The sequence below is a fragment of the Melopsittacus undulatus genome, chromosome 4, assembly GCF_012275295.1.
Source record: "Melopsittacus undulatus isolate bMelUnd1 chromosome 4, bMelUnd1.mat.Z, whole genome shotgun sequence".
NCBI lineage: Eukaryota > Metazoa > Chordata > Aves > Psittaciformes > Psittaculidae > Melopsittacus > Melopsittacus undulatus.
The window spans coordinates 37,988,154-38,004,404 of NC_047530.1; the positions used below are offsets into that span (position 1 = coordinate 37,988,154).

The following is a 16,251-nucleotide window of genomic DNA, read 5'->3' on the forward strand; positions in this document are numbered from 1 at the left end:
TCTTGTCTATTCGGGGAAAAAAAAATATTGAATTTTTACTTGTTCATTGCTGGTTCTTTGATATCTCACAAAAGATAATAGAATTGGTAGCACATTACTTATTTAGCAAATAAACAAAGAGAATTGTTATTTGTCTGTATGCTTGGAAATGCTGAAAGCTCAGTTGCTTTACTCAAAAGTGAAAATAGAATTGGTAGTATGGTAATGATATGTTGTTTATCCATGCAAAAGTAATTTATTTTTTCTTCCCTAGATTGCTTGGCTTCTACAAAGGAATATTTCCTCCCATCTTGGCTGAGACACCCAAAAGGGCAGTGAAGGTAAAAACTCCATACTTCTGTCTTAAAAATATGAGTAGGGACAGTGTCATCTGTAAAACATTTTATTCCTCCCCCACTGATCGACATTAGAATCTTGAATTTATTTGTCATATTAATCCTCTGATTTTTACTGGGGGAAAACTTTCCTGTTGATAGCACAATAATAACTGTGTTCGATTATGAAGTGTAGAATAATGCCTAAATGCTAAGCTGGTTTGACTTCTATATATAATGTTACTTAAAAAAAATACAAATAATTTATACAATCAAAATTAATAAAATACTTCCAATGATATTTTAGCCTTATAATTAACTCTGGTTTAGACATTTTTTTTACTGAAAATGCCTAGCTACTTGCAAAACAACTAAGAATAGCTTAATAACACAAGAAGCCATTAATGAAGCCACTCCTAATAAGTACTTAGTCAGTAACTTGAAGTAGTATATCTACAGATTTGAAGTGCTGCCCAGAGTTTTCTTGTATTCCAAAGAGCACTCTACTTCATACTTTCACTGTTTTACAGATTGAATAAAGTAACTCTTAATCATGCAAAGAACATTTTACTCCAGTTCTCTTACATCTGAAATAGATAGTAGCCTATCAAAGTGCATTTGCTGTTGAATGTTGATCTGATTTTCTTTTACTGTCCTCTATGTTGACTTGTGTAGGATTATTTTAGTCACATTCCTAAGCAAAATATTCAATACATCAATCTCTTCAGTTAAGTAATGCAATCTTTTTAATGAAAATGTAGCAATTAAGCACCTCATCTTAAAGTTCTAAATCTATCATTGTGTTACAAGAAAATGGTTCTTTGTGTCTTACTTCAGAACTCTGAACTTTCCCATAGCTGCACCAATGTATCTAAAAGCAGTTTTTATACAGAAAGTCATGATTTTCCTTTCTCTCTTTTTTTTGGGGGGGGGGGGGGGGGTGGTTTGGGTTGGTTTTTTTTTCTTTCTTTCTAAAAAGGCTGCATATGACTCTGGTCCTTAGTCTGCAATTAATCATGCACATTCCAATTCTTTTGCAGAAGAATAATATTTGTATAAAGTGACAGGATGTGACCTTGTAACAGAATCCTAAAGGAGTTCTGGTAATGTCATCTTCTTGTTTGCATTGCCATTTTAGATGCAAATGACATATGTCACCTATCTAAAAAATTTTTAATACAACTAAGAAAACTCAAGCTCTGTTTCATAACAGAAGAAGATTAGATAGATGATATTTAGAAGATTCATAATAACTCGCTTTCTTCATACTGTGATATTTCCTTTGTCTCTCCATTTCATTTCATTTGAAACAGGTCGAAAACTGATTATGCTTTTTAGATACCAGCATATATGCAATTAAAATACAAAACCAGGTTGGATTTCTCTCCCACCAACCTGAGTCATGCAAAAATCTTGAGTAACTTTATCTTACTCAAATGGATTAAATTGTTTTAAACCACATGTTATTCAACATAATACTAGAATCACAGGAAGATTTAAATTGGGAGGGATCTCTGGAGGTCCTCTGATGAGCCTCCTATTCAAATAGCAATGACATCATGGTTACATCAAGTTGTTTGGATATCTTGTTGAGTTCTGAAAATCTTCTAGGATGGAGACCGCAGCCTCTCTGTGCTTCTGCTCCAGTACTTAATTACTTTCACTGTGAAGAATTTTGCCCCACATTCAATCTAAATTCCCTGTTGCAACTTTTGCCCATTGCCTCTCATGCTTCTGTTGTGGATCTCTGAGAAAGTCCATCTTTGTCTTCTGGATGGTGGAAGACAGGAATTGTATCCCCTCAGACTTCTTGTCTCCAGGCTAAATAGATTTGGTTCTTTCAGCTTCTTGTACATCATAAGCTCACAGGTCCTTAAATGTCTTACTGGTGCTCCCTTCATGGGATTTCTGTGAGGGCTCCGTAGTGTTTCTGCTTCCATGAAGATCAAGTTTAAATGCTAAATGTATTTTTTCATTAAACCATTGAATTCTTTGTTTACACCACTCTTTTAGATTTTATGCTGTTCCTAAGAAATCAGGAGGAAAAAAGCCTTAAGTTTCCTTAAGACATCAACTATATTCTACATTAGAAGAGCTCAGTGACAGAATAGGGCAGCACAGTAATGTCCTTTTGAGCACCTTGATACTGAAGCGATTCAATGTGAGATTCAATATGACAGCACAATTTCTAGCCTCTAAAGTGGAGTTTGTATGCATGCTTTGACCTGAAGAGAATCCAACTTGTCTCAAATTTCCACTTACCTTATTTGTATGTGACTCCAATGGAAAAGTCACTGCTTCTTTTGGTTCACTCTCCACCTTCTATTCTTCTAATAGTTTTCCTGATTTTAACAGGTCCTAAGATATCCCTTGTGCACTGCCAAAGTCACAAACTGATTTGTGAGATCCAGAGGACACTTATGTCCATGCTTGTGGTTTTGAGACTTGAGAAATACAAAAGGTAGAGAAGCAATTTCTAGGTTTCAGCAGCCTTGGGCTGTGTTTGTAATGAACTTTTTGGAAAACTTCAACTTATAGTGTCTTTTATATCTCATAAAATTGTATACGCTATGGACAAGGGAGATTTTGTACCAAGAAGAAAAGTGTTTGTACTACTGAAATATTTTAATTTATCTGATGTGGATATTTGCAAATAAAAATAAAGCTACTGAAATTAAGTTATTTAGCCCCAGTTATTTCACAAAGTGTTGAAGATATTCACTTGTAGTCAACTATGTTCTCATGTCCATCTTGCTATTTCTGTTTTTCTTTCTCTTTATTTCCCTTCTAAAAAGAAACCTGGTATTTCTGGAAGATGAAAAGTCAAGGTTTATAACTTTATGTTAGATTTAACTTGGAGGAAGGAAGTGATGATGCCAATACAATGGTTAACAGATGAACTTTTGGGGCAAATTCATATTGTTCATGTGTTCCCAGACATCTTGTTTCAAGCATATATTTTTACCTTAGAATTATTGAGACATCTGGTAAGTACTTTGGCTATTTTCTATGTAACTTGAATTAAAGTGAATCTTTGCCAGATGGGCAATATTGTTTATTATATACACAAAAGCATGTTTTAAATACATTTATTCTGAGATAATTTTTTTGGTGGGAATCTGTTAATACAACTGTGAAGACAAAGACAAGATATGCTGTGGTTTTAAAAACATTTTATTTAAACATGATATAAACCCATATGATATAGCTAGATACTTCTTGGCAAAATTGTATGTATACTAACCACACTAGTATACCCAGCAACGTTTACATTGAGTTTTATTGCTACTATTTCTTTTCTTTTTAAAATGATGTAAATCATAGTTACTATTAAGTAGCTATTTTATTTATGACTCTAGGAAGCTATTGATTTTTAAGGTAACATTTTTAAGACCAAAAAATTGCTAGGTAATATATTTCTGCCTTTATTACAACCATTTTACAGATCTGTAACATTATGGAAAACATTAAGGAATACCAGAAATTCCATTAAAGGTTAGGAGGGTAACAATGGATAGAAGGATGCTGGAGAGAGAATAAAGCAAACTTTATCACAGTAAGAAATTAATTTAGTTCAGTGAAGTAACTCACACACTCACAATTGACACTTTCCCAGAGACTTCCTTTTACCTATAAAATATCATCAGTTTTCCAAAAAGATAGACCTACAGTCTAAGTAATACTTCTCTCTATTCTCATTATTAGCAAGGCCAGTACAATACTTTTAAATGTGTTTGCAGGGTGTTTGCCAGACTAGTGTTCAATCTGTACACTATTTGGAGGGCCCCGATTTTAGGACCTTTTCTGCAAAATGAGACAAGAATCCCTACTGAGGATAAAAATGTATCTATCCCCTGGCCAGAGTATCAGTCCTTCAGTTTTACAATTTAATATGTATTCATATTCCTTCCTGCTTTAAATCTGGTGGCATTATTAACATGTTAACATTTATTTCTCTGATGGTTTTGCTGCCATTCTACTGACTTTTCATTTGAAGCCACTCTTGATTGAAAAGTGTTATTGGCTTTGCGATAGGATAGGATTCTAAACAAGTTAAAATGACAATGTGGTGCTTATTATTCATGTTCCTCTACATGTGGTTTATGGACAAGCTGTTTTGTTCCGATAGGTGTGGGGTAACTGAGGCCTGAGGGACAGAGCTTGTCTTCTTTGGCTGAGACCCAGCACAGGTCACCCAGTCTTTCTGTTTTGCCTGAAAAACTCTATTCCCTTATGTTTCTTACAATTCCCACATCTCCATTGACCTCATTTCCCATTGCCTTCCTGTCATGGTGAAACTGTTTGATTGTCACATGCATGGGCAGGTGCTGTGTGGAGGGGTCAGAGCCTCATGTGTGGGAGCGGAATTCAGAGGATCCTGCCTTCATATGAATCAGCTTGCTCTAAACTAATCAAGTGTTACAGGTCAACTTTGGAAAGTAGCCAAGAAAATCAGAGGTTCTAATTATTTCTTTTTGCTATACAGGGATGTGACAGTTCTTGCTCTAGTAGATAACCAACTGCACTGGTGCAGTCTTGGTGAAACAGTGACAAGGTTTTGTTGTTCAGCCCTGTAATACTGGACATGCTGTGAAAACACCACTTCCCTTTTGCATGTAAAATTATGAATACTTCTTGGACAGATTATGGGACTCACAGTGAGCTGTAGTTACGGGCCTTGTGTTGTTCCATGTGTGAAAATTATGTGGAACAAACAGCATGTCCAGTACCTTTGGTTTTCTCTGTAATTCAGATATCTATTCTTTATAATCCACAAGATTTTCTGCTGTCCTCGTTCATCATGCTAGGCAATCATTTTCACTCCCCTCAGAACTCTATTATGTGGCATCAGCCTGAAGTGCTCTTTCAGTGGCTTCAGCAATGTATTTTCAGAACATTAATTTGAAACAATATGAGGTTTGGGGGGATTTGCTGTTCACAGAAGCACTGAGGCTAAAAAGGTTCTCTTAGGCCAGCAAACCTAGTCCTCTGCTATTCTGTAATCTCCTTCATAAATTTATCAAACTCTCACAAGTGGTTAAATTTTTTCCTCCATTATTCTTATTGGAAGACTGTTTCAAGACCCCACACCTTTGGTTGTAAGAAAGCATCAGATCTCAGGCCACATTCTATTTATTAGTAGCTGTTACTTTTATACCCAATTACTTTATGTTACATAGCTTAGCTTTTTTTTCATTCTCTTGCAGCCTCTGTTTTGCTAAACTAAACAAGGCAAGCATTTATTCTCCTTCAGTCTTCATTCTTAAAAGAAATATCTTTAAGTTCTCCTTATGGTCCTGAAAACCCTGTTTTGAACATGCTGTAGTCTAAGGTCATCTTTTTAGAACAAAGGTGGCCAGGATTGTGTGCTGTATTTCAGAGGGAATCTTACCAATAATTTCTACATTGTCACAAATACTCTTTCTTGACTGATGCATCTCAGACCTTAACTGATGCATCTTAGACCTTGTCTGTCCAGAGACAAAGAAATACACAGTGAAGATCTGTCAGCCTGCATCAATAGGAAGCTTCTTACTGACCTCAGTGCAGTCAGCATTATCCTCAGTACTCTTCTTGGAAGTACAAATCCATTAATTTTAAAAGCTTTGATTTTTAGATTTCACAAAAGGTATCCTGAAAATTAATGGGTTTGGGTGGCAAGAAATGTTAGGTTGCAAATGAAGACTTCTACAAATGGTTGCCTTTCTCTGTGTCAGTGCAGATAAAACTGAGCTTCTCATTTCTTTCTTGGAATTCAAACACCCAAAAGTACAGCTTTCAAAATTCATCCTCTAAGGAATTGCAGGTGCTCAGAACATCTGAGCACCACTTACTGAAAGCAGACAATTGGGTGAAAGATTTACTTGTAAAGAGCAAAAACTAAAAGAAATGTGCTTGTGGACAGTAAAATATTGCAAAAAATCTATAGACTTTTCATCTTCAAAATCTCCAATTACATCTCTCAGGTGAGAAATAGACTAGTATCAGAGAAATGTGAAAGTGATTGCAGTATATTATATTAAATATGTGAGGATGATTTCTTGAGAGAAATTATATTTGCCAGTACATTTATAACACTATATGAAAGTTTAATGCTAGAGGAAAAGTTCATAATTTAAAAATGTGAACTATGTTTTGTAAGAGAACTCTTACAGAAAAAAATTACTTAATTGCACTTATGCTGCTATTATGCATGATACACTAATAAAATCAGAAGTCTAATTATTTGATGAAGCACATCTAACACTGCTACAGAGAGTGTGAAACAAAAGTGGCTTATGTTTATTTTGCAGAACTGCACATGGCTACTCAGGATACAAGGTATCCTGAAGCTCCATTGTAGTTTGGTTTTGCTAATTTGCATAAGTAACTCATAATTTTTTTCAATGCAATTTCTGTCTAACTTTTATTTACAGTTCTTCACCTTTGAGCAGTACAAGAAGGTACTAGGATATGCATCATTACCACCAGGACTGGTATGTATGGATACAGAACTTCATGTTCTAATTTAATATGGGTATACTGAATTATACCATTCATTTCCTCCTATAGAAGGAGCACAGAATTAAAAGGGCCAGTTCAACCAACAGTCTTCCAGAACAGACTTTCACTTTGAAAACACTGATAACAGAATTTATCAAAATGATAGTTACATTAATTTTTATATCAAATGTCTTCAAAGTAATTCCCTACAATGTCATAACATTTGATAATATGGATAGAGACAGTCACCATGGAAGAGTCTGTATGCAGTTTGCTATTCTTCATTCTTGCAAATTAGATAAAAAAGTTGAACACTATCAGTATTTGTTTATTCATATGATGATGACTAGTTTGATATCTCAGCCTCAGTGTGCTACTCTGCAAGGCTCAGTGCAGCTATAACAAAACTACAGACCTCGGTCTTATTCTAAAGACTTTATAATACAAATATCAACTATGTATAAGAAGCTGCTACCTCCTTTGAAGTGAATGACAAAATGCTCGTATACATCAGTGGAGTTTGGATTTCATCTCAAGAACATAAAAAAAAAGGACTTAAATATACACAGAAATGTTCTAATGTTAAGATACAGTTTGCATATGTTGTATGCATTCTTATATAGACAGCTTAATTCTGCTATTTTATCATTTTGAATAAAATATTTTTATAAGAATTACTGCTTTCTGTAGTGTAAGAGTCTAAGTAATAGTAAATATATTTTTCAGGAAAATAGAATCAGAACTGTAGTAAATTATATTTTTATGGTTATGCTGTAAAGGTTTTACTTATTTCAGGTATCTTTCACACAGTATTGTTTCCATTTACATCTGTTTTCCATTGCAGTGAGTGAATGGTCATGGAATCATATTAACTAGTTTAAAGCAAGTTTCCTCTTCCTCTTGGTTATTCCACTGGCCCTATAATTGTTTACAGTATCTCCTATTTTATCTTGTATTTTTCAGCAGGCTCTTCTCATCCTTAGATTTAAATAGAAAAGCTGACATTTGTTCTCCAGCAAGTGGAAATAATAGAGTTTAAGATTCCATGGTTCACCAGCACTTTTTTGGAGGAGAATATGGTGGAAACATGACCAAAAGCTGCTGTGATTTGTACAGCAGATACAAAAACCCTCAGACACCCCTGACATTTTAGGTGCAGAACTGTTACGACAGATGCGTTTTTGCCCCTAAGATATCTGTGATAGAGATGGAAGAAGATTGAGAGGTATTCTAATCAAAGCTAGACAGAATGCTTTTAGGTATCTCAACACACCTCGTATCAAAACCACATTTATTGTTAAAAGGGAGATGGATATGTTCGCACCATCTTCCTTCTGGCTTCAGTCTCATGGTTGATGATGAAAGTGATAGATTATGTTCCCACCTCATATTGGAAAAATAGATTTGTTGGTAATACCATCTTCTCCAAAGGCAGTAAGGCTGGAGCTTGCTGCTACCCTTCTAACTCACCATTCTTCTCAAGCTCTCAAGAGTCCCTGCTCAAATCCCTCTGTATTGAATAAGGTTTTTCTCACTATTTTTGTTTCCTTACCTTTGGTTTCCTTGAATCTCAGCAGATGTACTCAGTATATTGTATTTTGGTCCTGGGACTCTTTTCAGCCCCTTGAAAGTTAGGAGATATTAAATGGAGTCCATAAATGTGTGATCACCAAAATTAATCCCTCTGAATATTTGACCTAAATATTTCCATCTTATTTTTCTGTTACAAACAAACAAACTTATTTTTAAATGATGTGTTTTGATGGAAAGCAAAGCAGTGAATAACTCTATATCTAGGACTGTAATGTACTATCAGCTTCTAAATGGAGTTAATCATCCTTGTAGGGAATGCTGAGATTTCCGTGTGTGCCACTCATCCCCATGTAAACCTTCTCAGTTCTGATATTTACTTCAGAGAGCTCTTCCTCTCTGTGTGCAATTTGCTTATGTAATGCGCTATTTTTATTTCTTACGTTTATTTTCTTTTTAAGTTACTATGTTAGTGTTATATGCTCAGTTCTCAGTGCAGAGTTCTTGTTTTTTCCAGTGCTGCATAACTGCATTCATATTTGTGTTTTAATTCAGACTCCACCCAAAGATAACATGAGTGCATTGTTTTGCCATGTTTTTGTAATAAATTGGTACCATAGTTTTTCTTCAATCTGAAAAGAGAGTTCATTGACAGTGCTATGACATTTTATTTTGTATTTTTTTGGAATGCGGTTTATGGCTATTGTCATATTGTCTTCATGAACTGTCAGCATCTAATCAAGGGCTAAAGTTGTTTAGTAATAGAATACTGCTGTATTCATGCAGTGTCACAGTTTGCATTGTATCATTCCATTTCATAAACTGGTGTATGGGAAATTTTACTTCATAATTTTTTAACTTTAATTTTAACTTTCCTAGGCATTTGCAGTTGCTGGCTTGGGATCTGGGTTGACAGAGGCAGTGGTGGTTAACCCTTTTGAAGTAGTAAAGGTTACCTTACAGACAAATCGGAATGCCTTCACAGAGGTATGAGAATTGCTGCATTCTTCTTTTTCTGCTTTATTAGGCATAGTGAACTATAAAATTCATATTTAGAGGATAATATCTATAATGTATTGGGTTATTTCCCACATGCTTAACAGAAATGGAAAAAGAGTGAAGAGACTCAATAGACGATGCCTTCAGATACGCATGAGATCTCAGGTATGCAGAGATGCATGGTGTATTGTCAGCAGTGTCAGCATCTCCATTGTAAATATGCTGTGCATGAATTGCGCCTTCAGACTCCAGAGTAGCCAGCAGGCCAGTACTGTGAGGAATTCTAATCCAGAAGTAGAAACCGGAGCCCCTTGTACACAGTGCATTTACCCCAGGAGGCACCAGATTCAAGTGAGCACCAAAACTTAGTGTAAAACACCACAGCCCTATGCCCTAGCCAGGCATTTTAACATTTATGTTAAAAATGTAGCTGATAGATTTCAGTCTTGGATAAAACTATTTATAAGTCTTCATATTTATAAGCTCAAACCAGGAAATTGTTATATAATAAAGCACACCAATAATTTAGATTCCTGATTCACTTCAGAGTTTTATTATTCAAATATTGTTTCATTCAGAGAAGTCAATGTGCAAAATTTACTTCATCCACAGTTCTGGATAGTGCTGAAAGGGAAAAAAATATTAAACTGGAAAATAGTGATTGATCAAAATCAAGTGTTCCCAGGAATACACCAGCTTCAATTAATTTTATTGTAGAAAATGTTCCAGGCTATTGGGAAGGAGGGCAGTCACAGTTCCTTTTTCCTTTTCTCAGTGAATAAGACTAACAATTGTCCAATCAGCTCTTTCAAAATCTTTTGTGAAATCAGCTCTCCCATAGTAGAAGTGCCAAATCACATAAGCATGGCATGAAAAGCTTGGCTGAATCCCTGGTGAGGCATGATTTTGCTTATTCTCCTATTAAGTTTTGACTGAGTTAATACTTGCATGCCTTGTAGCACTCGTCTGCACAAATTGAATGGGGAGATGTACAGTAAAGAGATTTATCACCTGGCCATTTACATAGGCTATATGGGCTAAGCCTTTCAGATATGTTCTGGCAAAACTTTGCCGCTGATTTCCAAATGTCATAGGCTAGCTGGTACCTACTCTGTAACTCATCAGAGAAGCATTCTCTTCAAGAATAAACCTTAAAACATTTGGTAAATTGCTGTTTGATTCTCAGTGCAGAAAAAAGAGATCTTTGGATGCTCCAAGTCTCCAGCCTAAATATTTTTTAACCGTGGCCTGCAAATTCAGTGAAACAGAGAGCTAATATAGTACTGCAGTAAATAGCTTGGGATCCTGGAGAAGACTGAAAGTGGAAGAGAGAAACGTGTGAGGGGGTCTTTCTGTGAGGAAGATGATATGAAAAAATTATGGACTACTACTGTTCCAGCAGTAGTAAACTAAGTAGATATTCTGGATTTTTCTGTCTCATAGTTGTGAAGATAAATTTAACCTATCTTAAAACCTTCCGTTTTGCATGAAATACTCTAGTATTGTATTGTGGGCAACCCAGCTTCTGTAAAGTTGAAAGAGACCAATATATCCTTTCACTTTACATATTTTTTTTATCTCTCTTGCAAATTTTAGAATAAAGTCTGGAGTGTTTTAGTTAGTAAATTTTATGCAGTTACCTACTTTAGTTACAGCTTCTCTTCCTTGGTGACCTTCAGAATATTACAGTAATCACAGTGTAGCTGTTCAGAAGCATTCAGGTTTGTTTTGGTTTAGGTGACTATTCTTCAAATTTCATTTAAATGCAAATTTTCACAAAATGCAAATAATAACATATCATCATACAAATAAAATTGTAAAGTAATGCTGTTGGGATTCCCCTAGAACCTAGTTTATTCCTAAAGTATAAATAAAAGTGTCCATTTGCCCTAATGAAAAAATCCAAGGGACCAGAGTTCTTAAATCACAAAGACAGTTGATCACAGCCATACCAATTTTTCATACATCTGTAAAAAAGTGGTAGGATTACACATTTTGCTGATAATCAGCAAAATTCCAGTGACTTCCTTACCATGACTTCAAGTACTCATTAAGAATATGTTAAAGAACATTTCACACTAAAGCATATAAAACTCAAGCCTATTGGAAGAAGCATGTGTATGTTGTATTATGCAGCATAGGCAATGGTGCACTCATTCAATTACCATGCACTATTTTTCTAAAAGGTTTGAGTATGTACCTATCCCATTGTGTAGCTTTCATACTGTATGATGAAACCTAATGCAGTTCACATATTTCATGACTATTGTATTGAAATAATAAATATATCTTGTTTAAAAGGAACAAGGAAGAGCATGAACACATACTCCCACACCCAGACTCCTGCACACCCCCAAAGCAAATACTCACACACTACAGTGACAGCTGAATTATTCTGTGGTACCAGATCATCTTTCAAGAGTTGATAGATTTAAAGAGGAAGGCCACTGTAAAATACGTATTGTCACTTTTGTAATGTGGATTGCTACAGGTAAAAAGTAATGGTGACTTTTTGTTAAGGTAAACTGCTAGAAGGCCCAACGCCTTGTCTGGTTTTGGGGGTTTTGGGTTTTTTCCCTGTAGCCATGGATAACTCACTGGCTACAGAAGTGTGTGTGCTAATGGAAATCTTCTCACCTGACTTAAGAGTTGTGTTTAATTGAACAAATACAAGTTTCTGCTTTACTATGAGAAGATTCTGACTCCAGATCCCACTGACTAGGTCTCTATTAAGTATAAGTGAGCAGTTGTATGAAGTGAATTAACTCCAGATATTTGTGCAAGAAATTCCTACATTAGAATTAGTCATACTGAGGTCCTTCCATCATCAGTGATAAACACAGACCTTCTGGGGCTTGATCAGCTGACATTTTAGATGCCTGCTTTGGCTGAAGTGCTATCTACTAGTGCCCTCTTTATCACTGAAAGACTAAAAAAAATGAGTCTTTTGAGAGTCTCAGATGTAGAGATAGACATTGCAGATATCTACATTTGGACTGGTGAAACCCATCCCAGGTGTTCAGCAAATGACGGGCTTCTCTTTTGAGTCATTTGTAAATCCATATTCAAGATGAGAACCAGGAAGAGCTTACTATTGAAAATTGCTGTATTAAGCTCAAATCACTTTATTCAGAATCATTAGATGTTTTTTAAGGCTCTAATCTGAATTTTTTGTGCATGAGAAAGGATATTATTTCTAGTATTGGACCATATTCCATGCTGGGTATTTACATTTTAGAACAGATTCCAGCTTGAATCCCTGAAGGGAGTTACAAAAGTAGAATATAGTAAAATGTATGCAGAGCATTCACATGATAATATTAGTTACCAAATATGAAAAAACAGAATGAAACTTAGTATTAAAGACTAAACTGGTCAGTCACCTAAATAAGCAGACATATGCTATGTCAGATATAATAGGCATCATTTGGCTGATGCTGTTGATTTACTAGAGTGGTATTTTGAAATGGAAAGCTATTAAACAAATAAGTGTATTTAAATTAGCAGTGTTCCCAGTGTTGTAGTCAAAATTCTTCTATATTTTCATGTAGGGGCCTTCTAGTGGAAGTCATGTTTTGCCTTTCTAATTAAATATTTGGTTAACCAAAGATGGTTTTATGCTTTGGAGAAAGCCAAACTCAAGTCAACAACTTTTTGAAAGGAACTTTTCTATAATTCTTCTAAAAAGAAATAAAAAGTATTCAGAAAGGGAACACCTCATTCCAAACATCACAGTATATTGTAAAATAGATCAAACATGTATGTAGTCAGGCAGGTCCTGTATACTATATATATCACTATATAAGAGGATTCTGAGGACATTTCTTCCTTTATGCCTGTTGTTAAATGGAAGTTGGCTGACTAAAAAAGATTTCTGTGCCGTTTGGGTGTTATTTTCAAATCAGGATTTCTAAAGTTAATTTACTAACTCTGTAGCTTGAAATTTAAACGGGTGTTCTGATTTTCAAAATCTATCTACATTTTTGAAGCCAAGTAATTCATTAGGAGGGCAAAACAGGATTTCCAGTTTGATGCTGAAGAAAAAAATAAATTAAAAAGGGAAACAACACCACTTCAATATTTTCGACACTAGAAGAAGGAAGTTCAGCGTGTGAGCTGGCTTTAAAAAGTATTCTGTGCCAAATAACTCCTTCAAAAGTCAGTGTCTTAAAGCAATAGCTTGCATTCCTAACAGCATGATGAGCATCAGAATATCCAAAAGGGTTCCCAGGCAATGTATATGCCTTTTTATCACTGTTTCAACCCTTTTCCTAATACTGAATCTGGAAACTGCCTGGTATTCAACACAAATATTTATAGCCTCCTTTGCTGCTCTAATTCATGGGTCCCAAGGATTTGTTTCCATAGCCATAATGGCTCAAAACTTCTAATTCTGTCCCTTTTATCACTCCCTCACCATGTATATCCTGTGCCATTGGTTTTACTAGAGAAGTTGGTTTTATTTTCCTATTGTCCAGAATAACTGTTGTTTCTAGTTGTGTAAGGGTTTCATCTGTCATAATCTTAATAGCATAGGATCAATGATTAAAAAAAAAACCAATTTCACATATTCAAAGCCACATATTGTTCTAGAAATTTTTTTTAATTATTATTTTGAGAAATTTTTCAATTGCTTCAGGGGTCCTTTGCTTTAGTACTCAAGTCATGTTTTCATCTTGTTCTGCCATCAGAAAAATGAGGAATTTTTTTTAATGAAAGTTGTGATTTTTACATGATCACAGGAAAGGAAAAACAACAAATATGATGAAACAAGAAAAAACTACAGTTAGCAACTGTATTTGTCAACAGGATGGAATGATACTATGGTCATTGTTCTCTTTTTGTAAAGATGATCTCTTCCTTCTTTTGCTTAACTTGTGTAGCAACCATCTAGCTTTGTTCAAGCTCGGCAGATCATTAAAACCAGTGGTCTGGGCTTCCAAGGACTAAACAAAGGTCTTACTGCAACACTGGGCCGTCATGGAGTTTTTAACATGGTTTACTTTGGATTCTACTTCAATGTGAAAAACATTCTTCCTGTCAATAAAGTAAGTTCTTCATACAATGCAATAGATAAACATGTAAGAGGTTTGGCAATTTAATTAACAGTGTACTTTTCTGTGCAAAGCTGTGGTATTTAGTAACAAACAGTGACTAATCCAGCTCTCTGTTTTGTAGGAATTTATAGCATTTTAATGGAAGCAAACCAAGGATTTGTACTTTTCCCTTTTTAAGCAAATCTGAGTATAAATAGTCTTATTTGAATTCTCTTTTTTATGAGTTTCCTTTTATACCATGGTAGCAATGTAAAAATTAAGAAACTGGGATACAGGTATGTTATGCTTGTGTTAGGTATGTATGTACTTTTTTGTGGTAAACTGGCCTAGAAGAGAAAAATCAGTTTCTAGAACTTCTTTCAGTAAGCACAAATGGGCTAAGCTTGAGGAGATGGCAGGTCTGCAGTACAGAGTGTATTCTGGCAATGGACCAGGCCTATTTACTTAAAAAAGAGTTCAACCTGTTGCTGAAGGATGACAGGGCAGATTTATCCATATGGGAGGGAGCCAGCCCAAAACAGGATTTACAGGGTCATGCACAGGGGCTTTATGTAGTTTGTTAGTTTAAAAAAAAAAAAAAAAAAGAAAAAAAAAAGAAAAAAAAAAGAAATTTTATAGCTGTAATTTCACTTGAAGCAATTTTATTTGATAGTCTTATATACCTTTACATAACAAAGAAAACATTTCCCTTTTCAACAAAGGGAAATTTTACTAATGAAAATGTGGTAATACTGTCAACTTTCTAAATTATGTGTGAGCAACAGCTAATGGTTTATTAATGACTCCAGGACATTACTTACTGAACTGTGTTTTCACTAATGTGATTTTTCGATGATGACAGTTAAGCAGTCACAGGTGTAATATGTAGTGATATTCATATAGGAAGCTGCAATTTACATCAAAATGGATCAGTTTCTATTCCCAGATGAAGTAACATCTCTTTTTTTTTCTCACTTCTGAGTAGCCTCATATTTTTCTTGGCATCACTGTGTAAATGGAGAAAAGCTCCACTTTTTATTTGCAGATTATTATAGTAAATTGAATTGTTCAAGAGCAGCTAACCCACAAGTTTCTACAAGTTTCTTTTAGTGTATTTAAGCATACTTTAAAATGTACGTTAATCACACATTCTAAAAACTCAAGCCACAAGCAATAGCTTGGTACTAATAGAGGCGTAAACACATTTATGTTGATCAAAAGATGAAAAAATTATATTCACTATGCAGATTATTCAGAATCATATGCAGGGACAAAGAAGCTTGTCTGCAACTTCTGTGAAAATCCTGAAGTGGTCTTGCATAGCAATTGAAGAATAGTAATGGTATTTTAATAGCAGTTGGCATAAGCTTCCTAGGCATAAGGCTTTCCTAGCCTTTTGGATTTTTTTTAAAAAAAGAAATAATTATTCAAGTATTCACAATTATTGCAAGACTCTTTATGATCTAAGAATTACCGCTTTTGTACAGTACATCTAGAAAATTAAAGAGAAATTATGTTAGTGGTGTCAGCCAGTGACCTAGCTGTTTTGTACATATCATCAAAAGTAAAAGACAATTTAGTCAATGTAGGGTTAGATTGCATTAACTGGAAATAAATGAAGAGGCCAACCTTGTGCAAAGTGGCTTGCTTGGTGGCTTCCACAGTGGCTACATTTGCTCTAGTAAATTGAGCAGTGTCACTGAAACTCAGTCATCTGTGCTGTTAAATGTTCCCTGGCACAGCTTTGGCCCACATCAGCCAACACTGGGTATGGCTTAGAAGCTAGTGCAGACAAGGAACCATTCCTAATAGGCAGTCTGTTTTGAATGGTAATAGCATTTAATAGCACTAATAAAGTTAACTGGCCTCTCCAGGCCAGCTGGCATCAG

At 35.1% G+C, this 16,251-nt stretch overlaps 1 protein-coding gene across 1 annotated transcript in view; it reads left to right on the forward strand.

The window, feature by feature from the left end:
- The window catches only part of SLC25A21 (solute carrier family 25 member 21), a 249,042-nt gene that overhangs the window by 221,341 nt on the left and 11,450 nt on the right, over positions 1-16,251 (forward strand). The window contains exons 4-7 of the mRNA XM_005148913.1: positions 254-320; positions 6,731-6,790; positions 9,207-9,314; positions 14,210-14,374. Coding sequence (XP_005148970.1) covers positions 254-320; positions 6,731-6,790; positions 9,207-9,314; positions 14,210-14,374 — 400 coding nt within the window. The remainder of the gene's footprint in view (positions 1-253; positions 321-6,730; positions 6,791-9,206; positions 9,315-14,209; positions 14,375-16,251) is intronic.